The 26,120-nt window shown below is 37.9% G+C and overlaps 1 protein-coding gene across 4 annotated transcripts in view; it reads left to right on the top strand.

Moving 5' to 3' along the window:
• The window catches only part of EFCAB2 (EF-hand calcium binding domain 2), an 83,123-nt gene extending 60,754 nt beyond the window's left edge, over nucleotides 1-22,369 (top strand). For 2 of the 4 annotated variants that reach the window (XM_023730907.1, XM_023730909.1), the window contains 5 exons: nucleotides 12,367-12,446; nucleotides 13,060-13,102; nucleotides 13,214-13,280; nucleotides 19,416-19,516; nucleotides 20,293-21,040. In XM_023730907.1, coding sequence (XP_023586675.1) covers nucleotides 12,367-12,446; nucleotides 13,060-13,102; nucleotides 13,214-13,280; nucleotides 19,416-19,516; nucleotides 20,293-20,331 — 330 coding nt within the window. In that variant the 3' untranslated portion in view covers nucleotides 20,332-21,040. Of the gene's footprint in view, nucleotides 1-12,366; nucleotides 12,447-13,059; nucleotides 13,103-13,213; nucleotides 13,281-19,415; nucleotides 21,041-22,044 lie in introns of those variants that run through there. The other 2 variants (XR_002824028.1, XM_023730908.1) reach the window with 2 other exon arrangements.
• Nucleotides 22,370-26,120: the final 3,751 nt, after the last annotated feature.

The raw sequence follows: 26,120 nt of genomic DNA on the forward strand, positions 1-26,120 counted from the left end.
TGGAGTAATGCTAGCCTTGTTGGGGTGAGCTGATATCTCATTGTAGTTTTGATCTGCATTTCTCTAATGGCAAATGATCATGAGCATTTCTTCATGTGTCTGTTAGCCGCCTGAATATCTTCTTTGGTGAAATGCCTGTTCATATCCTTTGCCCATTTTTTAATTGGGTTATTTGTCTTTTGGTTGTTGAGGTTTTGCAGTATCTTGTAGATTTTAGAGATTAGAGGCTGATCGGATTTGTCGTAGCCAAAAATTTTTTCCCAGTCTGTATGTTCTCTTTTTACTCTTTTGGTGAAGTCTTTTGATGAGCATAAGTGTCTGATTTTTAGGAGCTCCCATTTATCTAATCTCTCTTCTGGTGCTTGTACATTGTTACATGCTGAGCATCTTTTCATATGTTTGGTGGCCATTTGAATGTCCTTTTTGGTGAAATGTCTATTCAAGTTCTTTGCCCATTTTATGATTGAGTTGTTTGTCTTTTTGTTGTTAAGTTGTCAAAGTTTTATGTATATTTTGGTTATTAGATTGTTATCAGATATATGGTTTCCGAAGTTATTCTCCTAGTCGGTAGCTTGTCTTTTCACTTTTTTGGTAAAATCTTTTGATGAGCAAAAGTTTTTAATTTTTATGAAGTCCCATTTATTTATTTTGTCTTTTGCTGTTTGTGCTTTTGTTATTGTATTAGATAATCCATTGTTAAAAGCTAGGCCCAACAACTTTGCCCCTGCATTTTCTTCTAAGAATTTTATGGGTTTTGTTTGCTCATTTAAGTCTTTAATTCATTTTGAATCTATTTTTGTGTATGGTGTAAGGCATGTATCCTATTTATTTTTCTGCATGTGGAAATCCAATTTTCCCAGCACCGTATATTGAAGAGACTCTTCTTTCCCCATGGGATGGACTTAGCACCCTGATAAAAATCAGTTGAGTATAGATGTGTGGGTTTATTGCTGGACTCTCAATTTTATTCCATTGTTCTATGTGTCTATTTTTATACCAGTACCAGGCTGTTTTGATTACTGTAGCGGTATAATATGTTTTAAAATCAGGAAGTGTGAGTCTTCCTACTTTGTTCTTCTCTTTCAACATTGCTTTAGCTATTCAGGGCCTCTTGCCAGTCGATACAAAGTCAAGGTTTGGTTTTTTCCATGTCTGTAATGAAGGGTGTTGGAATTTTGATTGGGATTGTGTTGAATCTATAGACCATTTTGGGTAGTATTGAGCTGTTAACAATATTAAGTTTTCCAGTCCACAAATATGGAACATGTTTCCATTTATTTAAGCTTTTTTTTAATCTACTTCAGCAGTGTTTTTTAATTTTCATTGTATAAGTTCTTCATATCCCCGGTTAAATTTGTCCCTAGGTATTTTACCCTCTTAGATGCTATCGTAAATGGAATTGTTTCCCTAATCTGCCTTTCAAATTTCTCATTGCTGGTGTATAGAAACCCAACTGATTTTTGTTTGTTAACCTTGTACCCTGCAACTTTGCTAAATTCCTCTATTAACTCTAGAACTTTCTTGCAGATTCTTTGAGATTTTCTATATATAGCATTATGCCATCTGCAAATGTCGACAGTTTTGCTTCTTTTCCAATGTATACATCTTTTATTGCTTTTTCTTGTCTTACTGCTCTGGCTAGGACTTCAATACAATATCGAATAGAAGGAGTTAGAGTGGGCACCCTTGTCTTGTTCCTTATTTCAAGGGGAAAGCTCTCAATATTTCTCTATTAAGTATAATGTTCACTGTTGGTTTTTCATATAAGCCCTGAATAATATTGAGGAATTTCCCTTTGATTCCAGTGCTCTTGAGGGTTCTCATCAAGAAAGGGTGTTAGATTTTATCAAATGCCTTTTCTGCATTTGTAGAAATGATCATGTGTTTCTTTTTCTTTGTTCTATTGATGCAGTGTATTATGTTGATTGATTTTTCTAATGTTGAACCATCCTTGCATTCCTGGAATAAATTCCACTTGGTCATGGTGTATTATTCTTAATATGCTCTTGGGTTCTGCTTGCTAGTATTTTGTTGAGGATTTTTGCATCTATATTCATAAAGGATATTGGTGTGTGTAATTTTCTTTTATTGTGATGTCTTTGGTTTTGGTATCAGGGCTATGTTTACTTCATAGAATGAATTGGGGAGTATTCCTTCCTTCTGTATCTTTTGGAAGAGTTTAAGCAGGATTGGTGTCAGTTGGTCTATAAATGGTTTGGTAGAATTCTCCAGGGAAGCCATCTGGTCTAGGACTTTTTTTGTTGTTGTTGGGAGGTTTTTTGATCACTGATTCAATCTCTTTACTTGTTATGGATTTGTTGAGATTTTCTGTTTCCTCTTAAGTCAGTTTGGGTAGGTTGTGTGCTTCTAAGAGTTTGTCCATTTCATCTAGGTTATCCAGTTTTGAACATTTTAACAATTATAAACATCAAAATTTTAAATATATGTACATTTAAATATTTGAGATTGTATTCAGTTCCACTCACTCAGCTAAGTGAAGAAACTTACCCACAAATAAATGTGCAGTGGAGTTTTGTATATTTGTGGTCAATGACTTAGTGTTAAATTAATAGTGTTGAGAAAATTTTATAATGTCAAAGTGTGATAGATACTTCCCAGTAACCAGTCAAAACAATGCAATATCTCTACTGAATCATTCCCTAAACTTTTCCATCTTGGATGTTATAATACATTCCCAGACATACTACAAGCCTCAAAGGTCCTAAATCATATTTTCTCATCATTTTTAATTGATTAAGTATCCTCAGGTTTTCTTTTTCCCTTGAAGCTTCAGAAATGGCCTTTTAGATAACAGAATGAGATCTACATGATCCACGTCTTCGTAAAGTGGGAATTTCCACCAACCTGCACCTTAACTGTATCATTCTGGTTCAGGATGCGCCCTGAGATTTCACATTATTCAGAATTTGACTGTACCAGGTTTCTCAGAGTATGAGAAAAGATGGGAGTAATTATTTTCTTATTTTAAAGTAGTTGGTGATATGAAATATTTTTACCTGTTTTTTCCTACATATCCTGCCATTAGGGGAGATGGAGAATGGAATAGATTTGATCTAATTTTTATTAATGTTAGATGATGGTGTCATAGAATTGTAGACCTGGAGGTACTTTGGCAATTACATGGCTACCAGTCATTAACCTCTGAATTGAAATTGGTAAATTTGGGGAGGAAGGAGGTATGTGTTGTAAAAAGAGTGCTCAAGAGTATTGATTATTTGTAGTTGGAAGAAAAAGAGTAAATGATGCTAAAGCAGTGACCATTAACAGGAAAACAGGACTCAGGGAAATCTGCAAAAATGGATTTTCCCCCTTTTAAATAAATGAATTGTATTTTTATATAGAATATAACCATCACAATACACTAATACATTTTTTTTTCAAAACTTTTATTGTATTAGTGATACTGACATTACAGAAAAATTTTAAATATATAGAAAAATCCTTTCCGACAACCTCGCCACCTTAATATTATTGTTGTTAGTATTTTCATGCACTTCCTTCCATATTATTTTCCTACATATGTTTTAAACATGACTATAATCTTACGGTATATGAAATTCTGAGTCTTGCTTTTTTTCAACCTAGTTATATCACAATAATTTTCTATGTTATAATAAAATCTTCAAATGTTTTTATTATTTAAAATATACATGTTGGGTAATTCAGTTTCAACAAGAAAAAAGTAGGGGAATGATCTCTCTTGCATCCATTACTCAGACACAACCAGAATATTCTACTTTTTTCACTGAATATTACATCACAACAATTCTTCCATGCTGTTATCTAGTTTTTAAAAACTAACTTTTTTGGAGGGGTTGGTAATTACAAAAGGAATATAGTTTCTAAACACAAAACTGAAGAACACAGAAATCAGAGACAAAATAAAACACCTTATAATCCTACCACCTTAAGATAAACTTTTGCAGTATTTTTTTATTAACGTGTATGTACATACATATTTTTCAAAAATGGGATCATATCATACATACTGTTTCATAGCCTAATATGTTTTACTTAGTAGTATATCATTAATATTTCCATGTCAGTATTCTTTTATAACAAGATTTTAATGGCTTCCTAATATTTAACTCTATGGTAATTATCATATTAATAAACAGAAGTAAAATATTTACATATCCATTAATCTATTGTTAGACATTCAGGTTGCTAGCAATTTTTAGTATTATGGATACTTCTGTGATAAACATTATTTGAATAAAATATAGACCTTTTTTGAAGAAAAACAATTCTCACTGCTCTCGCTTATTTCGAGTTGACAAATTATTAGGCATGCTCTTTCACAATTATGTAAACAAAAAGCCTGAGAGTGAGGAAGGGGCCAGATTACAGAGGGCCTTGTAGGGCATGCTCAAGTAGTGGCGGGCCACTGAAGGATTTTAGTTGGGAATGACATCATCAGATGTACATTTTAGATATATCAGTCTGATAGCAGTAAGAGTTTAGATTGGAATAATTTATAGTGACCCATTCTGTCTTAGGCTGGGTTCTCTACAGAGGCAAAATCAGTGAAGTATGTATATATGGATATATATACATAGAGAGAGAGAGAGATTTATATCAAGGAAATGGCTCAAGCACTTGTAGAGGTTGCAAAGTCCCAAGTCTGTGGGTCAGGCTGGAGGCGTCTCCTGACTTACATAGCTGCAAGGGCTGACAAACCTAAGTTTGGCAGGTAAGCTGGCAGGCCACTGGCTCACAGGCTGTGGAGGCCGATGAATCCCAAGATCAGCAGGTAAGCTGCTAGCTCGAGTCCCAAGAACCAGAGGTCAGATGAACAGGAGCCAGCTTCAGGATCCAGAGCCAGGAAAAGCCCACGAGTTTTGTCAGAAAGTCCACATATATTGGATGCAGGCCACACCCCCAAGGAAATTCTCTTTCAACTGATTGGCTGTTCATAGCAGATGTCATCATAGAGGTGATTATATCACCTCTCATATGGAGGTGATTATATCATTACATAGCTGCCAAACTACATCATAACTGCCATACCACTGAGAATCATGGCCCAGCCAAGTTGACACACAGCCTTATCTATGACACTTGCCCTGGGTCATACCTGACAGCTTGGAGTCCTTTTTATGTTTGGATGATTTTTTCCTAAATGCTTTATTTGACCCTTTTATTTAGGAAACCTTAATTGCCATATTTCCATCAAGTCACAATGTTGTGAAATGAGCAAAAGCCCCTGAGCCCTGCCACAACGTCCGCCCACACTCGATGCAGACCACACACCCAGGGAAACTCCCCTTCAACCAGTTGGCTACTCACAGCAGATCCCATCATGGAGGGATCACATAACAAATCTCGACAGGGAAGTGACCACAACATCACATGACTGCCAGAACACTGAGAATCATAGCCCAGCCAAGTTGACACACAATCTTAACCATCACAGGTGTTAATTACAGTACTGTTTATAACAACAACTGGCAACAACCTGAATGTCTATTAATAGGAAAATGGTTAAATGAGTCTTGGTTTATCTACATAATAAAATGCTGTGCAGTCATTAAAAGTATGTTTTAAAAGACTGATGACCTGGTAAGATGTTCATAATGTGTTAAGTAAAAAAACTGATAAACTAGAATTTCATTTTTGTTGAAATATATACATGTATTTATATACATACACACATAATGTCACTATAACCAACCAAAACCAGTTGCTGTCGAGTCAGTTCCAACTCATGGTGACCCGGTGTGTGCCAGAGTAGTACTGTGCTCCATATAATTTTCATGGCTGTGACCTTTCAGAAGCAGATTGTCAAGCCTTTCTTCCAAGGTGCCTCTGGGTGGGTTTGAACTGCCAACCTTTTGGTTAGTAGCTAAGTGCTTAGCCATTTATGCTACCCACAGACTCATATATGTAGATATAGATATATGTAAATAAATGCAAAAAGAATCCCAGCTTCATATGCAGAGAGGTAATCTTTAGATGATGGGATCACAGGATGATTTGTATTCTTTATTCGTTTCTATATTTTTTAGTTTTCCTGCAAAGAAACATATATTACCTCTGTAATAAGGAAAAAAAGAAAAGAAAACTGTATTGTATGATCCAAAAAGTTGTCTAGTGGTGACAAAGACACTGATGTTGAAGATGTATGTAGAGAGTTCGAACAGAATTGCTTTATAAAATATAAAAATAAATAGTGATACTTTAAAACTAACATATTATTGTATATGTGATTTAAAATATACCTGTGGACCTAATACAGTTTATATATTCAACTTGACCGCATTCCTTTAAGGGATTTTCTCATTAGGAAAAAGGAGAATCACTTTTAATAGTGATCATGATAACCGTATTCAAACATTTATTGTGTTAACCGCTTCTCCTTTGTTTAAGCTAAATGTCAATCCAGGTTAAAGCTTTTCTTCCAATCTTACTGCAACACAATTTTTAAAAATTGCTTTTGGTATAAAGAGGGTAGAAGAGTACCTTAGTGGGAACAATTGGTTTAACACTTGCTCTTTGTCAAATATGAGCAGTCTCTACAGGGGTAGGGAAGGGGCGCTCAAGCCTTGGTGGAGAGAAACACACTTTGAAAAGGAGGAAACAATGAGTGTAGCTGTAACCTTGAGCCCCACCCTCAGAGGATAAACCAGGGAAATTAATGGCCTGACAGCCACATCACTTCAAATTGCAGAAACTCACCATTGGAAGGGACCTTACAGATTACCTGGTTTAGCTACCTGTTGATTCTTGGAATCTCTGATGGCCCAACCAAGAGATGATTCAATCTATCTTTGATACTTCCAGTAATAAGAAAGGAACCTATAACCCTACCTTTTGCACAACAACTTCTGGAATCTTTACAGTAAATAATTTTTCCAAAGTAGGTGGCTTTAGAAATTTTCATTTGTAAAGATAATATTTTTGGTAAAGGCTAAATGTTTTTTTTTCTTGTTAACAGGAGACAGCTGTTAATTATTCAGGTGCTACTCATAGAAGCTTTCTCTTTTGGGCAGTGTAGCTTTTTATCTTTCGCAATGTTTCTGAAATTTGTCTGATAAGAATCATTGGGGTGCTTGCTAAAAAAAAAAAAATCCTGGTCACTACCGTAGCCCTGATCAGACTATCGAGGGGGAGAATCTGGGAATCTGCATTTTAAAACAAATAACAGGTAACACTGATCCACTGTATCCATTCTTTTTTTTTTCCCAATCCTCATTAGTGTTTGTATTGTTGAGCTAACTGAATTTTTGTTATTATTTTATTTTATCCAAGGTAGAGAATTATTTTCTAAATTGTATTTGTATTCTGGTTTTGAAGCATGATTTATATCAAAATCTGTATATGTAGTATTTGGAGCCTAACTTGAAATATCTCATGGCTTTTATAATTTTTGCTACAAATAGTTAAAAAAAAGCTTTTTATGTATATCTCATTTGGTGACCTGGAACTAGTTGAAATGTAGGCACTTTATAAACCATCCTAACTACTGACATGATCTTGTTATTTGTGAAGCATGAAATAATTCAATTTATTGACTGATTGCCATGTCACTGGTGAGAAATGATTTTTCACTGTGTTTTATTGTGCCTATTCAGTGGGCTCAGCATTAAAATAAATAATGCTGTAATGAGAAAAGGGGTGGCCTAACGATTTTCTATAGGAATTAAAGTAAAGAACTCTGGGCTGTGATCCCATCAAAACACCTGACTTTGAGAAGCTAAAATCAGCACTTAACCTCTCTGTGCCCATATTTCCTCACATGTAAAATAGATGAAGAGAATTGACTTATGCCAAGATAAAATGAGAAACAGTATTAGCCTCATACTTGGAGCCATAAATAAATGTGATGTTTTCAAAAAATCCCACAGTATTTACGTATTTAGTGAGAATTCTCCATATTGGGCAAGGTAAGTCAAAGAGTCTGTGGAATGCCTGAAGGCACTGTGGTAGCTAGCGTAGGCCGGGCCTCTTTGGTAATGAAAGCAGTATGTTTTCTTCAGGTCACATTAAAAAAAAGCCAACCTATTGCCGTGGAGTCGATTCTGACTCATAGCCCCCCAATAAGACAGAGGAGAACTGCCCCATAGGATTTCCAAGGCTAGAATTTTTACGGAAGCTGACTGCTACATCTTTCTTCCGTGGAGTGGCTGGTGGGTTTGAACCACCGACCTTTCAGTTAGCAGCCAAGCACTTAACCACTGTGCCACCAGGTCACATTAATAACCATAATTCTTCGAAGGAGAAAAAGAAAGGCATATCAGGGCCTTGGTCTTCTCGGCGAACTTGTGCTGGCACACTATTAAGATGAATTCAGTATAAATGGTACTTGAGGGCTAAGCTGAGGAATCTGTCCCCAGAATGGTTTTGTTACCTTTACATTTATAAACACTGCCTTCGTTACTTTTGAATTATCATCTCCTTTCTAGCACATTAGCCCTCCTCTTAGAAGACACAAACTAGATTGTAACTTTATTGCCTCATTCATGTTTGCTATACCAGGATATATTTGTTTTGTTTGTTTTTGTCTTTTGAAGAGAAGGGATGTTTGTCACTCTCCTCCTTTCCACCCAGAGAGGCTTGCCGGGAACAGCAGAGGTGAAGGCATGACTGCTAATCACATACCCTCTCCTCTAGGCAGGGATCCGGGGAGAAGGACAGGTATCACATCCGCCAGCCAATTTAATACATTATCTTATTCAATCACCACATTCCATTCGGCATTTTACAGGTGGGGAGGCAGGGCCAAACTTCTCTATAAACAATTATTAGATCCATGTGGTGGGATGAGGTAGGTCAATGAGGACATGCCTGAAACTTCAGCAGCAGAGATTGATTCTTTTAGGAGGAGCTGTCATTCCATGTCATAGAACTGGAAGTGTGTACATTACTGATAGAGATAATAATAATAACCATAATAGACTCTTGTAGTTCACAAAGCACCTGCATGTCATATCTCATAATCTTCACAACCCTGTAAGGTAAATATTACTGTTTTCCCTCTATTACAAGTGAGGACACTGAGGTTAGGGGATGAATTTTAATAAGAATATTTTTAACTATCCTTGGTCTAATACAGAGCCCTGGTAGCACAGTGGTGAAGAGCTACAGCTGCTAACCAAAAGGTCAGCAGTTCGAGTCCACCAGCTGCTCCTTGGAAACTCTATGGGGCAGTTCTACCCTGTCCTATAGGGTCGCTATGATTTGGAATCGACTCAACAGCAACGGGTTTGGTTGGATTTGGTGTCTGATATAGTGACTATACTGTGAGATGTTTCTATGAGGAAGGCAATTTCCATTTTTTAAAGACTCTAATCAATACAGAAGTCAAGGGGATTTTTCCATTATGACTTTGCCATTAGTGAAGACATGGCAGTGAATTCCTAGTCTTTTCAAACATGTCTGCTGTAATTTAGGGAATCTTTCTTGAGTTCATTTCATCGTAAGTTGGTTAGTTGAGTTTTCCCTTGAAGAAAATTGGTCTAGACTGCACCATTTTGTCTATACCAGTTCTGTAGAATACAGCTCTGAATTTTGAATATCTGCTTTGCTAATCTTCAACTGATAAGTTGTAACGACTTCATCCTGGTTACAGTGATTCAGTCTTTGGATAAAAATATACCATACACATTTAGAATATTAATATGTTTTATGTGTATATATATCTATATACACATATATACTGTATATACATACAATAGATACTATAGAGTATGGTTCAATATTTGGTATATTTTTAATCTATGGATTTAAATAATCATTGAGTCATCATTTTATAACATTTCTAGAAAGTGGTGTTCTTGTGCTATGTTACTGATGGCTTCATAAAGTTAACTAGCTTATCCTGCACCAGAAATGATAGAGCCACCCTCCCCCTTTTTTGGATTCCCAGAAATGATTTTCTGCCCTATGCTTCTTGTTTCTCTTCTATGATGGAGAAATATACCATATTTTAAAAATACCTTTTAGAAAAACAAATGAAATATGAATGAAGTATGGAGTTTAGTTAATAATGTGTCAATATTGGTTCATTCATAGAAACAAATGTACCATAGTAATCTAAGAGTTAACAATAGGGAACTGAGTGAAGGGTATACAGCAACTCTCTGTACCATATTTGCACCTAAAATTATTCCAAAGTAAAAAGTTCATTTAAATATTCAAATCCATTTTTATAATATAAAATCGTGTCTCGTCCATATTAAGCCTCCCATAAATGCTGTATTTAGAATTGTCCTACAATTATATTGTTTTTATGCCATTGCTTATGAATTTTTTTGTAAGAAAGAATGGATTAGATGTGGCCTCTAGAGGACAGTGTTGGGTCACAGAAAAATTTGACAATTTCTGCCCAAGTTGCAGATAGGCTTACCATTTTTCTTCTTACTTTTAACCATAAGGCCTCTGTTTATTCATTATCCCTCTTTAAAAAAAAAAAAGAAGAAGAAGTCAAAGAAAATGTATGGTGCTTCTGCTGTCCTGATGAGTTGGAGATAGTCTGTTTTAACTTTTAATTTTTGGCTTTACAAAAATCTATTGGGCAAGAATGATGCTGCAGAGTTTTCAGTAGTACAGTGTTCACACCTTGTGAGAGGTGTGAGGGAGCCCAGGGGAGCGCCGTGAGGCACTGCATGGTGTGTCATTTGTGAGCTCTGACATGATGGAGAGAGAATCATAGAGTTAAACTTCATTTGGAAAAACTGAAAACAGCTTGTAGATTAATGAAGATGCTCATAAAATAAAGAGGAGTTTTGATCTTTTAAAGGTTGAGACTATTTGTTGAGGGTGGGGAAACAGGCAAGCAAACCATTGCTCCGGCTTCTAGAGCAAATTTCTGGGGCAATCAGAATATAAACTCAACATTTTAATTTTAAGATTATTGTTCCTTAAGTAATCTCATGAGATTGACATTTTATTTTTCAGAGGCTCCTGAGGGTTGAGAGTTACAGAGTGCTACTCAAGCGCATCAGAGCCATATGAACATTAATTTGCAAAATGCTCAGCTTGGATCAAGAGGCAACTGAAAACAATTTTTCATGTACTGATGGGCTTAGAAATTCTAAAACACATCATTCTGTCATCCTGGAGTCTGAGGGCTCCAGGATTTTAATGGTGTGAATGTAGTATAAACATATTAAAAAATAGTTGTCATTTGGATGACGGTATGTTCCATTTAGCAGCAACATATATATTTCTTATTTTTTGCTCAAAAAATAAATCAGTTAAAAGCTCATCTGTTGAATTGGGATCTATGAGCCTTTTAATAGGATTTTTGAAAGGGAGTGGAAAATTGACAGCACTTCATAAATAGCCTGACATGAAAGTTAAGATCAATAGTGTTTTCTTCAGTCACTCCATCAAAGTTGAGCCAATGGGCAGAGATCTGTTTCTATTGCATGATACCAAAAATTCCCTTTCTCAGCCGTAGTTCTCTTAATTTAATGGTGGTATAGCCAAGTTCCATATGCCATCTAGGTATTTAATAAGTGCTAAAGTGATTTGAGTTGTACTTTGGTCCTTAAGATAATGATTGGTTCCCCAGCCTGGTCCCTCATCCAGTGTTCCTTACTTATCCTCCGGAAAAGGCACTACTCCATCCAGTTGTGTAACTTGTCCTTGACTTCACACTTCTCCTCATCCCTATCCACAATGGATGCATCACCAGGTCTGTTGCTTTTACTTCTCAAATATTTCTTGAAGCCATCCACTTCTTTCTCCATGGCCACCTCCCAAATCCTAGCCATCATTATAACTGGTTAGACTATTGCCTCCCCACCCACAACCAGTATGATCTTTCAGAACACACATCCATTGAGACCTTCACCTTTCTCATTGTTTTTAGGATAACAACCAAAATCTCTTTTATGAACAGTGAGGCCCAGCAAAAGGCTCTGTGCCTCTCTCAGTCTCCTCTTGAAACAACCTCCTCCCTGCTTTGTGTGCTCTAGCTTCATGGCCTCCAAAGCATCTGCTTCCTCCTGCCACACATGTAATTCTCTACTTTGGAGTCTCCTCATACTGCCTGCCTAGTTACCTTCTACTGATCCTTTATAAATCAGCTCAAGTGTTATTTCCCCAGGAATGCTTTCCCTGATCTCCTGGTCTAGAAAAGTTTTCTTTGTTATATGCCCTTATGGACCTGTGTTCCTTTACTTCATTGTGCTTATATAAATTTATAACTAGATACTTAGTTATTATTTTTAGGAGTAATATATGCCTTCCCTACCAGAATATAAACGCTGTGTGCAGCGATCATGACCAAGTGTGCTCATCATCAAATCCCCAGTGTTTGGCTCAGTGCTGGGAAAACATAGTTTCTCGATATATTTGTTGAATAGAGGAATGACTATTTCTTTGTTGATTGTTTAGGTAGAAGAAGAAGAACCCACTGGATACATTCGATTAGAAAAATTTCTTCCAGTGATGACCGAAGTATTACTAGAAAGAAGGTAAGTAAGTAAATGCAATTGTTAAGGCAAAATAATGATTAGAATTATGTAAATTTCAAAACGTGGCGTTTTCATTTTATGTATTCAACCAATATTTATCATAAGGTAGCTTCCTTCTAACCTTTCACTATACTTCTGAACTTCCAATTGTTATGTGTGTGCTTAGAAATATCAACCACTTTAGAATTAATCTAAGCAAAGCATAATTACAGGGCAAATAAGCTGTAAAACTCATAAATCAACATTTTTGTTATCTCCTATTTTGAATTACCAGTGATAAATAAGAATTGATCCTAATTATTTTCTGGCAAAAGTAGCATTAGCTTGTCATAATTGTTTTATAGAAGAAGTTTTGTTCTCAGGTAAAATGATTTCCATAATGATGAAAAAAGCTAATAGATAACGTGAGATATGCCAGTGATTTTGAACTAAGTATTTCCTGTGGGATTGGGGTTCCTTCAACTTCCCTATCCAGAAATCCAAAAAGATTTCAGTGAGGGAAGTTTAATTAAGCCAGTATGTTAACAGCTTTTATTTTGCTTTATGTAGTCATTTATTATGAAGAGACTGAAGATAAATACTATGACACATTTCTTTTATTGTGTAATTATAGATACAGGCCAATTCCAGAAGATGTCCTTCTTCGTGCATTTGAGGTGTGTAAACCCCAGATTTTATGTATTAATGTATATTTATATGAAAAATTGATAATATATAATTTACTCATTAAACAAAAATTACCATATTTATCTCTTTTTCTCCCCTAGGTATTAGATCCAACTAAACGTGGGTTTCTCACTAAGGAAGAACTGATCAAGTATATGACTGAAGAAGGTAAGAGTGATTTTTTACTCAGCTTGTATCAGTGACTTATATAAGGGATTACTAAGTTTAACAATAATTATGTACAGCAAAAACTATATGTTAGATAAAGGAATACTTTAAAATCAATCCTTATGGTTAAAAAGATTTATTTACTATTCCTCCTATTTTGGTTTTTGGGGTGGTTTCTCTTTTATGGGGGTGAGAGGACAAAGGGTAGGGCAAAGAGAAATGGATTCTTGCCTCATAGGACTTTGTAAAGTGTAACGATTGCTTCTGTAAATTGCAGTCCTTCCACTGACTTAGAGTATTTCCAGAATAAGACATATGCCACCTGGAAAACATGAGCTATCAATCACTATAAATCAATGCCAGTTACCAGATTAAAGATTTGGAGTATATAATAATTCCTTTTAAAAGAGCTTTTCAGTTGGTGAAGTTACAGATAATATAGCCTCACTTGAATATGAATTCACACAAAAAATTTTCGGTGTTCTATGCAAATGGTACCATATATATTTACTTTGAACATGATCTATACACACACATGCATACACATTTATGACTAATACCTACACATCTATATGTGCCAGCATGTTACCTTTAGGAATTATCTCTTGTTAGGCATATATGTAAATTTGTTTTCCGTGAATGTCAATAGCCTGATGGACATTCTCTCAATACCATTCTTACATTGGTCTCCTCCCCTCTTTCCATGCATAGTTAAGAGTTCTGTCTCCTTTGCTCAGTTCACTCGTTCACAGATTGAGTCTTGAATGAGTCAGCGTCCCTAATCATTTGAATCAGTATCAAAATTGCAAGTAGTTAGTCTTCTGGGACAACTTAGTCAATTGGCATAATATAGTTCACAAAGATAATGTTCTACATCTGAGTTTGGTGAGTAGTGTCAGGATCTTAAAAGCTTATGAGTGGCCATCTAAGATACAACTATTGGTCTCTGCTTATATGGAGCAAAAGAGAATGAAGCAAATCAAAGCCTCAAAGAAGAAACTAGTCCATTGGACTAAGAGCTCACACAAACCACAGCCTGTTCTAACCTGAGACCAGAAGAACTAGATGGTACCTGGCTACCACTACCAACCATTTTGACCAGGAACACAATAGAATAGGAGAAAATGTAGAGCAAAACTCAAATTCCTAAAGAAGTCCAGACCTACTGCACCAATAGTGTCTAGAGGAACCCCCAAGACTATCGCCCTATGATACCTTTTGAACTTGGAATTGAAGCTATCTCTGCAGGTCACCTTTCAGCCAAATAATGGATTGGCTTATAAAATAAACAATATCACCTGTGAGTAATGTGCTGCCTTCAACAATCAGCTATATGAGACCAAACAGTCAAATTTAGCCAAAAGCGAAGATGCGAAAGCAAGGAAGGGAAGCTAGATCAATGGAAACAGAACAAACAAAATGGAAATAATGAGAATACTGACACGTTGTAAAAATTGTAACCAATAACATGGAACAATTTGTATAAAAATTGTTAAAGAAGAACCTAATTTGCCGTGTAAACTTTTACCTAAAACACAATAAAATATTATTTTTTAAAAAGTGCAAGTAATTATTGGTAGGAAATTACTGTGTCTACATGTGCAACTGGTTTGACCATTTTGACTTGATCCACCATCAGGTGGGAATACAGGGAATGAGAGTAAGCAAAGAATGACATGACAATCATAGCTGCCATCCAAGAACTCTTATGACATTATTAAAATTATCCTAGGGATTAACTTTGATGGGAATGTTACGACTTTCAAAGCATCAGCCTCTTAATCCTAAGGATTTAATTTAAGGAAAGTAAATCCTAGCTTATATTAGGCAATATGAATTTAACCAAAATGGCCAAGACAGTTCAATTTCATTAGTATTGTGTGCCTACTGTGTGTTTAGTATTTAATAAGTGCAGTGAGAAGTAATGACACTAAAATCTGCTCCCTATCTTAAGGATATTCCAATCTTATTGGGGAAATAAAACTAATTTTAAAATAATTCACACTACAATAGAAAAATAAGTATTGGAAGACTGATGTGGGCTGGACCAGTCTGAAAAACTTGGTAAGATTTATTTGGGTGAGTTGTTGAGGGCAGGGGGAATATCTTATACATTATGGTATCTCTAGCACTTAATACAACACTGCACACATATTCAGTCTTATCAAATGTTTGTTGAATGAATGAATGAATAGATGAATGAAGAATGGGTGAGGGAAACATTATAGATGAATAAAACAGTATAAACACAAACAAGAAGATAGGAATGAGCATGGTATTTCAGGAGTCTGTGAGAAGATAGGCCTGGCTGGCTCAGAGAGTCTTGTTGGTAAACAGTAGGAAATGAATTTAGATAGATTTACTGGGAATAGATCGTGGAGGCGTAGGCCCAGGAGTTGGGAATCCGTCCTATGGGCAATAGAAAAACATTTCTGTGCTTTAAGTGAATGACTCACATGGTGCAGAAAGAATTGTAGAACGGTTAAATGAGTGAGAAAGAAATCAGACAAGGGAGACCAGTTAGAAGGCTATTTCGGCGTTCTGATGGTACTCTAATAAAGAGCTGACCTGGGTCATGGCAATGGGAATGGAAAGAAGGGATTGATAGAATAGGACTGTATTTATAGCAGGATCCACAGGTCATGGTGAGTAATGTAGTATAGGGGACAAAGATGGAAGCTGAGTGAAAAGTAACAACCAGGCTTTGACCTCAATGATGGGTCAAATGGTGCTGATAGGGAAATCAGGAATGGACTGAAATGTATATAGAGACAATCAATTGTGTGGTTTACTTGGAAGTGCTGTGGTATATTTAGAGACAGTTAAAAAAGAAAAAAAACTAGTTGCCATCAAGTCGATTCTGACTCATGGCAACCCCATGAGTAGAACTGCTCCATAGGGTTTTCTTGGCTGTGATCTTTGCTGAAGTAGATCGCCAGACTTTTCTTCTGAAGCTCCTGAGTGGGTTTGAACTACCAACCTTTAGGTTAGTAGATGAACTCAAACCGTTTCTGTCATCCCGAGACCTTAAACCAGTTGCTGTCAAGTTGATTCCAACTCATGGACACCCCATGTGTTGCAGTTTAGAACTGTGCTCTATAGGGTTTTCAAGGCTGTGACCTTTGGGAAGCAGATCACCAGGCCTTTCTTCTGAGGCTCCTCTGGGTGAGTTTGAATTGCCAGCCTTTCAGTTAATAGCCCAGCACTTAACCATTTGTGCCATCCAGGTATTCCTGGTGGTGCTTAAAGGTCAGTTATTGGGTATCTCAGTGGACTAAGCATAGAATGATTATTTTCAGATAATATTTTTAGAATATATGTGGTTTCAGTGATTTATTCAACAAATATTAAATAACTTCTACATTATATGAGCTAATATGTTTGATAGTGATTTATCAGATATAAAGTACTGTACAAATCTAACTTAATGTCATTGTACGTAACAGACGCATCAGCCAACTGTGATAGCAGTTTATTAGCCAGGTAAAATAGTTGCTTAACAATTGGTACTTCGAGATTTTCAAAATTCTATAAATTGTTTTTAAGTACATCTATGCTTTAAAGGAGCCCTGGTGGCGCAGTGGTTAAGAGTTCGTCTGCTAACCAAAAGGTCAGCAGTTCGAATCCACAAGCCACTCCTTGGAAACCCCATGGGGCAGTTCTACTCTGTCCTGTAGGGTCACTATGAGTTGGATTCAACTTAATGGAAACGGGTTTGGTTTCTGGTATGCTTTAAAGCAATAGGGATTAAAGTTACTTGCATAATGTCCACAGAGAATCGAACACGCTCATTAGTTTGAGAATGTATACTCTAAATGCCCAGAATGTCATAATGATGAACATCATAAATCACATGCAATCAAGTTCCTAAGAGAAAGAACACAGGATAGAAGTCCCCATGTGTCCAGGCATGCATATTGTGTCGGGCAGTATCTACAGCAGGGAAAATGTAAAAAAAAAGTTTTTACACATGTTGCATCCTATGCACCAGCTACTGTTCTAAGTGCTTTTCAAATAACAACACATTTAATCTTCATAGCAACCCTGTGAGATAGGTAGTGTTATTATCATCTCCAGTTTTACAGACAGAAAAACTGAGGCACGGAGAGGTTAAGTGACTTTCCCAAGATCTTCAAGCTAGTAAGGCACAGGCAGCATGTGAACCCATAGGCGTTTGAGCAGTCTGGCTCCCAAGCCTGTGCTTTTAGCCATTTAAGCTGTTTTCCTCCCATCTTTGATCCAATACTGTGTACCTGTTTCCTTGCCCTAAAGAACAGTGTGACTGCCTTCTGTGTTCTACTGGGACCAACGCCTTGTTCTAAGTTATACAGTGTGGTGGTCAGATTCCAGTTCTACCACTCACTAACTGGGGATGGCTGCCTATTCCTTTGTGCTCTGGTGTCCTCAACTGTAAATGGGGATAAAAACAGCTCTTACCTCTCATGAGGTGGTTGGGAGATTAACTTAGTTAATATATGTGAAGCACTTAGATCAGAGTCTGGCACACAGTAGTACTGAGTAAACGTTTGTTGTTAGTATTCTTTTAAGTTCCTCAGGACTTAGGTAGTACCTATCAAAGTCCATTTGGCAGTGGATTCAGTATTTAATAATCAGGTGTAACAAAGATTCAAAATTTATCTTTTGGGCATTTTTTTATTTTCTTAGGCTATAAGCATGATTTCAAACTTCCTCTTGCTTAATAGTACTATCATCATGATCATCAAAATGTTCATTTGGATAATTTCAGTATTATTAACTGAATTCTGGAGTCCCTGGGTGGCAAAAACAGTTAAGCACTCAACTACGATAGCGGAAATGCTGGCGATTCTAACCCACCCAGAAGTGCCTCGGAAGACAGTCCTAGTGATCTGCTTCTGAAGGGTCACAGCCTTGAAAACCCTATGGAACAGTTCTACTCAACACACATGGGGTTGCCATAAGTCAGAATCAACTTGACGGCCACTAACAACAGCACCTGAATTCCAACTTAGAAAGCATTGCTTTTAGTGTCAGGTGACTTGGGCTCAGAATGTAGGTAAGCCTCAGGCCTTGGTAGCTCACCTACACAGATAAGACTCTTTAGGGGTAAGGTAGTGATTCGAATGTTCCTGTATTTTCAATGTCAGGACAAAGAGCTGTCTTAAATAGTCTGCAGCCTTCCCAGAATTCTTCCTGAGTTTGTGTCTCATTTTGGTGAAAACAATATCCAGATGGTCCTCAGCTATTATCTGAATCCAACTAAAGCCCACAGATTTTCTACCCAACTTTTGGTTTCATTTAACACCAGCACTGGGCCAAACTATAAGAGGACTGTCTTGAAACAGTTGATGAGTGCCATCTCTCCCTGGGTTCCGCTGGCATGACTCAGTTGACAAGACCTGATTAAGGAATATTCAGAGAGATAATTGTTACAGTTTCAAGTCTCTGTTATCTGCCCTTCAGCAATTCTTCGTGTTGTTGTTGTTGTGTCAACAAGTGGATTCTGATTCATAGTGACCCTACAGGACAGAGTAGAACTGCCCCATAGGGTTACCTAGGCTGTAATCTTTACTGGAGCAGATCGCCAGGTCTTTTCTCCCTCAGAGAGGCTGGTGGGTTCAAACCACCAACCTTTTGGTTAGCAGCTGAGTGCTCAACCACTGTGCCACTAGGGATGCTTGCACAAGGTCTTTATGGGGATCACATTCACCATTAATGGGGTTGCTGCACTGCTAAAATTTTGCATAGCAACCATATAATCCTTTCTTCATACCTTTGCTAAACATAATTATTAGATTCCCTATCAGACTGAGCCTTCACGTTAATCTTTTGGCAATCTCCATAGTTTTATTTAAATAAATAAACAACTTTATTCACTATGCCTTTATGACTTCCTGCTGTTTTGGGTGAAATGATCAATTCTATGGGTTGCTCAATCTATGATATCTGCAAGGTAAGATAAGTCCAAAACAGCATGCTCTTTGAACTCCTGGATTGTCATGATGTGCTGGCTCAGAAGCCCATGGGGAGAGAAACTAGTGACACAGTGGGGGCTTGTGGGGCTCCATGGCAATTAAGCTTGCTAGTGGAAACGGAAAGAGGAAGAAACAAATCACAAGATCATAAATGATGCATTTTCTTTCTTGTCCTTCTCAGGTGAGCCTTTTTCTCAAGAAGAAATGGAAGAAATGCTGTCTGCTGCAATTGACTCAGAATCAAATTCAATTCATTATAAGGACTACATAACAATGATGGTGGTAGATGATAATTAAACACTCTAAAGACTTAATTTCTAATTCAAAGGACAATTAAAAAATTGCTTTGTCCTTGTTAATTTCACATTTTATCTTGTAATTCCTACATCTGATAATTAATACCTCTTGACACAGCTATTTCAAGATATTTTGTTTTTTAAGATGATTGTAACAATTGAAATATAAATATACTTAGTATGTTTAGCCTGTAGAATAACAAATTGCTAATTATTTAAATACTATTCTTACAACATTTTAACGTTGTCCATGGATTGTTGTTTATTTTCTATAATAATACCCATGTTGCCTTCAAATTAATTAAACTGACAGAATGAAGAATGACTGGAATGGCCCAAGGTTTGGCACATAAAGATCTTGGGAAGGGGCAGGAGGACCACAAATTGAAAATAATAGCAATATGATTAAGTCTTCTTTTTTAAACAACAACTACCTCAGCAATCTGAATGTGGAAAGAGAGTAATTGAAATGAATATTAATAATTGATTCTTTATGAGTACCAACTATAAATTTATTTTTGAGATAATAGTAAGTTAGTATAAAAATTTTAATTTGCTGATCCAGCATGTTACCGTTTACGGAATAGCTAAAGAAGTTGAGATAACTGAATCTAGAGAAAAGAAGACTGAGTGGAAATTGAACACGTAAAGTAGAGATAATTCTCTCCTGGTCTTTAGAACTCTCGCCTATTCAGAATATCTCTCTTGGGAATATTGTCCTGAATATTGACTAAGAATATTGAAAAATTTTATGGAGTGCAGGAGGTACAGCTGTTCAAAGAGAAGAATAAAGTTACCTGAGCACAAGAAGTGACAATGGAAGAATGCACAGGGACTTACAAGCAAAGAGGAATGTAAGGTAAAGGAAAGTGTTCAATTACCTATTTATTATTTCATAAAACACAACACACACACTGTGATCTCTATTTAAAGATGGCTTCCCCAGTATATGTGTACATATACATACAAATGTAGTTATTCCTCTTAGGCATGCAGTCTTGCTCCCCAACAGAGGAGACTGCTACCCAAGAGACTGTCACTGTTCATTCATTCATGAAACACTTACTGAGTATCATTAGGTAATGTGCTAGGAACTAGAGATGCAAGATGAATAAATCCCTAACTAATCAAGCTCAAGTTTAGTGAGGAAGACCTGCAAGTCAGCCAGCAATCCCATTTCAAATAGGAGAATATTCAGGGTACTATGGAAGTACATAGAGGGGCAGCTAACTTAGCCTGGTAGGGAGGGAGGTTGATGGGAGAGATGGGATGCTGAGTAGAGAAGGCTTCCCAGGATAGGTAACATCTGACTTAAGAGCAAGTAATTTACTAAATGGGCGACAGGGCACAGGGTATTCCAACAGGAGAGCAGCAAGTACAGAAAACCCAGAGGTGGCATGAAATGTGGAACAATCTGGGATTTGAAAGTTCAGTATGATTGGTGTATAGGAGATTTGGAGGACGTGACGAGAAATGAAATTGGAATGGTAGAAAGAAGCTGTATCATTAAGGATATTGGGCTAGGAATTTGGACTTTATTCTGAATACCATAGATGTTAAGTAGGGGTGGATATTCTCAGAAAGCAAGATCATTGTAAATAAATTTGAAAATAAATTTGAAGAATCAAGAGTAGAGATGAGGAGACAAGCTGATAGGCTGTTAGGTTGATGGGAGGATTGGGAAAAGTCAAGCATGAGTCCCAGATGTCTCGCTTGGACAATGGGTGAATGATAGTGCTATTCATTCAAGTAAGAAATCCAAGGAGCAAGTGCAGGGAATGGTAGGTAAAATGATGAGTTTGGCTGTGAACATCTTGGGATTGAGGAGCTGGTTGGACACCCAGGGGGAGACATCCAATAATCAATTAGATAAATAGGAGGGAGATTTGGCTAGAGATGTGGATTTTGGAGTTCTCAACATTGAAGTAGTATTTACTGCCTTGGAAAGAAAAGAGAGTCAAGTACAGACCCATGGGGAAACATCAGGATTTAAGGGAGGGCAGAGGAAGAGAAGCCTACAAAAGAGACTAAGAAAGAGCAGCCTGAGAGGAGGGAGAGCATAAGAGAGATGCATCTTGAAGCCAAGGTAGGAGACAATCAGATGTTGTAGAGAGGTGAGGCAAATTAAAGATTGGAAAAAATGTCCATTAATTTTAATAACAAAATTAATGACCTCTGCCAGAGCAGATTTGGAGAATGACAGGGTACAGAATTCAGTGAGTTGAGAAATGAATGTATGTGAGAAAGTGGAGCATGGAGGACAGGTTGCTTGGCAGTGAAGAGAAGGAGAGAGACAGAGCTGGAGAGAGACAAAGGTTGAGGGAGTGATTTTTGGAATATGGGAGACATGCAAGGACGTTTATATGCTAAGGACTGAGAGCCAGCAGAGAACCTTCCAGAGGTGGGAGGAGATACGTTCCAGAGCCAAAAGAGAAGGCCAAAAGTTTCCGTTAGGTAGGAACAACGAACCAATGTAGGTAGTCCCTACCTAATGGCCTCTATTCTCTTTTTCAGTGAGGAGGATGGAACTAGGTTATAGAGCTTGAAGAGAATGGTAAAATTTTGAAATATTTCTTGGGAATGGAAGAAAGAGCACGTGCAAGGGTTTTCTAGAAACCCTGGAGAGGCCCAGGTTCAGGAACAAAAATGATAGATTGTTAGAAGAAATGATGGATTGTTGGATGGACTTAGGGCTAAGGTTTTGTCTTGTGGGTAAGATGGAAGAAACAAAAGGCCAAGGGCATTGAGGAATCAGCAAGAAAATAGTTATAATGATGATGAGTGGGGTTGAAACACTGGGAAAGATATGGGTAGGAGAGGGCTAATAGATTGAAAGAAAGGGGTCAGGGGAGTCAACAGGATCTCTAAGAGGTCAAGCAGCTTGTGTGGTGGGAGCAAGAAATTACTGCATTCCCTGCCATCCCTGAGTAATAATATGCTTTGCTTGAAAGGCTACTTCATTGTGTTTCGATGGTGTTTCTTTTATTCTTCTATATTATTATTATATTAATATCTAACATTAATTGACTGTTCACTGTATGCCAGGCACTGTTCTATGTGCTTCACATATGTTAACTCTTTTAATCCTCACTACCACCCAATGATATGGGTACTGTTATTGTGGTGAGATGAGTTTCTGTTTTTTTGGCCTTTTGCCTTGGTTCTTCAGAAAAACAGCTTGAGAGCTTTCCCCTGTAACCCCTGAGGGGTTACCTTTGCCCTAGTTTTCTACCCCAGAGGTTTTGTTACTTTTGCCCAAGTTGATTGACATTTCCTGGGTAAGCTGTAAACAACTTGGTTTGATACTTTTTGTCTGGTCCTGGGCTTCAGCCTGCCCTGTGATTGGTATGCACCTTGCAGAGATTAGTCAACAGACTATGCAAATGAAGTGTCTGTGGTCTACCGAGAGGGGATTGGTGAGAGTGCCATGCCTTGAAATTAACAAGGAGTTTGTGTATTTAAGCAGCCAGCCCCACAAAGGTTTTTTCAGACAGAAAAAAGCAGGAGGCCTGCACGGTTGAGAGAGCTGAGAGAGCTGTCCTGCAATGAAGAAGAGAGACTTTGCCTACGTGCTTGCTCATCCTGATCCTGATCCTGATCCTGATCCTGAGTTGTAGCCTGTTGATCCTGATCCCGAGGTGTACCCTGTTACTTTCTTAATAAACCACTCAACTGTAAGTATGGTCTGTGAGTTCTGTGTGGCCTTTGCAATGGATTGTTGAACCCAGCAGAGAAGTAGAGAGTGCTGTGGGATGGACGGCTGGTGTCAGAGTTGGTAAAAAGGTTGGAGGGTGGAGATATGTCTGACCTCTACCTCATGGGGTTCAGCCTTGGGCTGATCAAGATTTGCATTATCCCTCCCGAAGTTAGGCAGCTTCTGGCACTACTACTACTCCGCCATTTTACAATTATGTTACCCCCATTTTACAGAGATAATAACAAAGTTACACTGCTGTAAAAGGTTGTATTATTCAACCTTTGCTACGTTATGGTGTTATAACGAACAACCCCAAAATCTCATTGTCTTAAAATAAAAGTTAGTTTTTGTTCATGGTTTATGTCAGCTGGGGATCTGCTTCATGTTTCTTCTTCATTCTACTCATCTCCTTCATAAATAGGGTGACCATAAATCCCAGTTTGCCCAGGATAGTCCCAGCCCCACACTGGTTGTATCAGCATAATTATTAATGGAGCTCACTTGAATAAAAATGATGGTGAGGAATCATCACTTATGAAAGGTTTTCTGAAAAGTAACTATAGTAATGGTAGTAATAGAAGGCATCGCTTCCTTCACTACTTTCCCAAGATAATGCCAGGGTGAAATCCAAGTGGAAAACTGGTGTTCCACTAACTCAGCCGTGCATGGTTAGAGTCACCACACAGAGATGAGGATGAGCCACATGCCTTCAGGCCAGGGTGGAGAAGTATGAAGAAGTGGGTGTGGTGACCCTCAGAACATTAGCAGACAGGCTATTTATGAAAGGCGACACACTGCATTTGAGAAGGAGGGTGGCAGAGACATGAAATACCCTTCAAGGTGGAAGTATACCCAGGGGCATATTATTCGGCAGCAGCGGTGGCCAGCACCAACATGTAGAGTTAAAGTGTGTGCTAGTGCCTAATTCATAAACCCTGGTGTGGACTTGTTTGGAACATATAAAACAGCTCTGAATTATCTTCTATAAGCTCATTACCCTGCATAACCCTGGTTACGCCAAAGAAATAGTCTGGTGAATTAACCCCAAGCTCTTGGTAATCAACGGGTGATGTCATAGTCCCTTTCCAAGGGGAGGTGCCCCTACCCAGAAGACAGTAGAGGAAGGAAGCCTCAGGATTGAGTACCCCCAGTTCCACTTTCCAGAATTTTTTCAATAGCTCTGACTAATGTCAAACCTTACACCCTGTCTCAAGGAAATTCTGTCTTTTCAGTAGTCATGGAGTTGGCTTTATGGAATGTAATTAATTTTTATCTCTAGCACAGATGATTTGTCTTTTGTTTGTTTTTTAAGGTTACTGAAAAGTACAACACAGGCTTTCCATAGAAATCTCATTTCCATAGAAATCTCCCAGTTGCAGAATAAAGCCAGAACCAGTTGCCATTGAGTTGATACCCACTCATGGCGACCCCATGTGTGTCAGAGTAGAACTGTGCTTATATGTAGCATTTTCGCAAAGGAAACAATTTTTCTTTATACTCAGATTTGTTTATAACAAATGTCTTTATACTCAAACAGTTTCAATTCGTATTTTACCTTTTTCACTCACCTGCTTTGCCCTCAACATCCAAATTAAACATATGCATTTTCCTGGCAAGAAGAGTACTAGGTGTCCTCATGACTCCTCGCTTCTGTAGAGCCTGCCATGCCCACCAGCTCTGCCAGGCCTGTGGAAAGCCCTCTCCGTTCTTGCACTCTGGGGATGGGGAAGCTGCTTTCCTCGGGGCCCACGCATGGGCCTGGAGGCCTGAAGATCTTGAGCTCCATCCCTGATTTGCCTCTGACTTATTCTGTGTCAGGCACTTCACTTCTGTGTGCCTCTGTCTGTAGAATAAAGAGCCCAACTCTGGTCCTTCTCCCATCTTCCAGAAGCAGTGTGGAGATTTAGTCCCCTTTGCATGAACCAAATGTCCAGTGCCAGGTGATAACACATCCAAAAAAGAATGTTCAAGATAGCAGGCTAGTTGGGATTATGACTAGTGGTTAAGGGAAGGATTATTTCTATGGAATGGAATGTGTTTAGATCTTTCTCTCCTTCCTTCCTGCTTTCATCCCTTTCTCTTTTCTATCTGCTTCCAGATAAGAAAATACCTTGTTTATATGGGCAATTCTTGAAGAAGTTCAGTGCCACTACATTACCTCTTCTGGGCAGCTTCAATAAAGAGAAAGCCTCATGGTCACAGATCTCCCACCTTGTGCCAGGCATGGTGACTGTCTCCTAGGCCTGTGTGTTTCTGAAAGTATGAGTTATCATCCACCGGCTTCAGAAGCACCTGGGAGGGGATGCTTGCCAGAAATTCAGACTCCTGGGCCCCATTCCAGACCCCCTAAAACAGAATCTCTGAATGTAGGGCCTAGGAAGACACATTTTTCTAAAAAAAGTCTTTTATTTATTTATTTATTTTATTGTACTTTAGATGAAGGTTTACAGAACAAACTAGCTTCTCATTAAACAGTACACATGTTGTTTTATGACATTGGTTAACAACCCCATGACATGTCAATACTCTCCCTTCTCGACCTTGGGTTCCTGATTACCAGCTTTCCTGCCTTCTAGTCCTTGCCCCTGGGCTGGTGTGCCCCTTTAGTCTCGTTTTGTGTTATGGGCCTGTCTAATCTTTGGCTGAAGGCTGAACCTCAGGAGTGACTTCATTACTGAGCTAAAAGGGTGTCTGGGGGCCATAGTCTCGGGGTTTTTCCAATCTCTGTCTGGCCAGTAAGTCTGGTCTTTTTTTGAGTTAGAATTTTGTTCTACGTTTCTCTCCAGCTCTGTTCGGGACCCTCTATTGTGATCCCTGTCAGAGCAGTCAGTGGTGGTAGCTGGGCACCATCTAGTTGTACTGGACTCAGTCTGGTGGAGGCCGTGGTAGTTGT

Source organism: Trichechus manatus, unplaced genomic scaffold (assembly GCF_000243295.1).
Source record: "Trichechus manatus latirostris isolate Lorelei unplaced genomic scaffold, TriManLat1.0 scaffold00039, whole genome shotgun sequence".
NCBI lineage: Eukaryota > Metazoa > Chordata > Mammalia > Sirenia > Trichechidae > Trichechus > Trichechus manatus.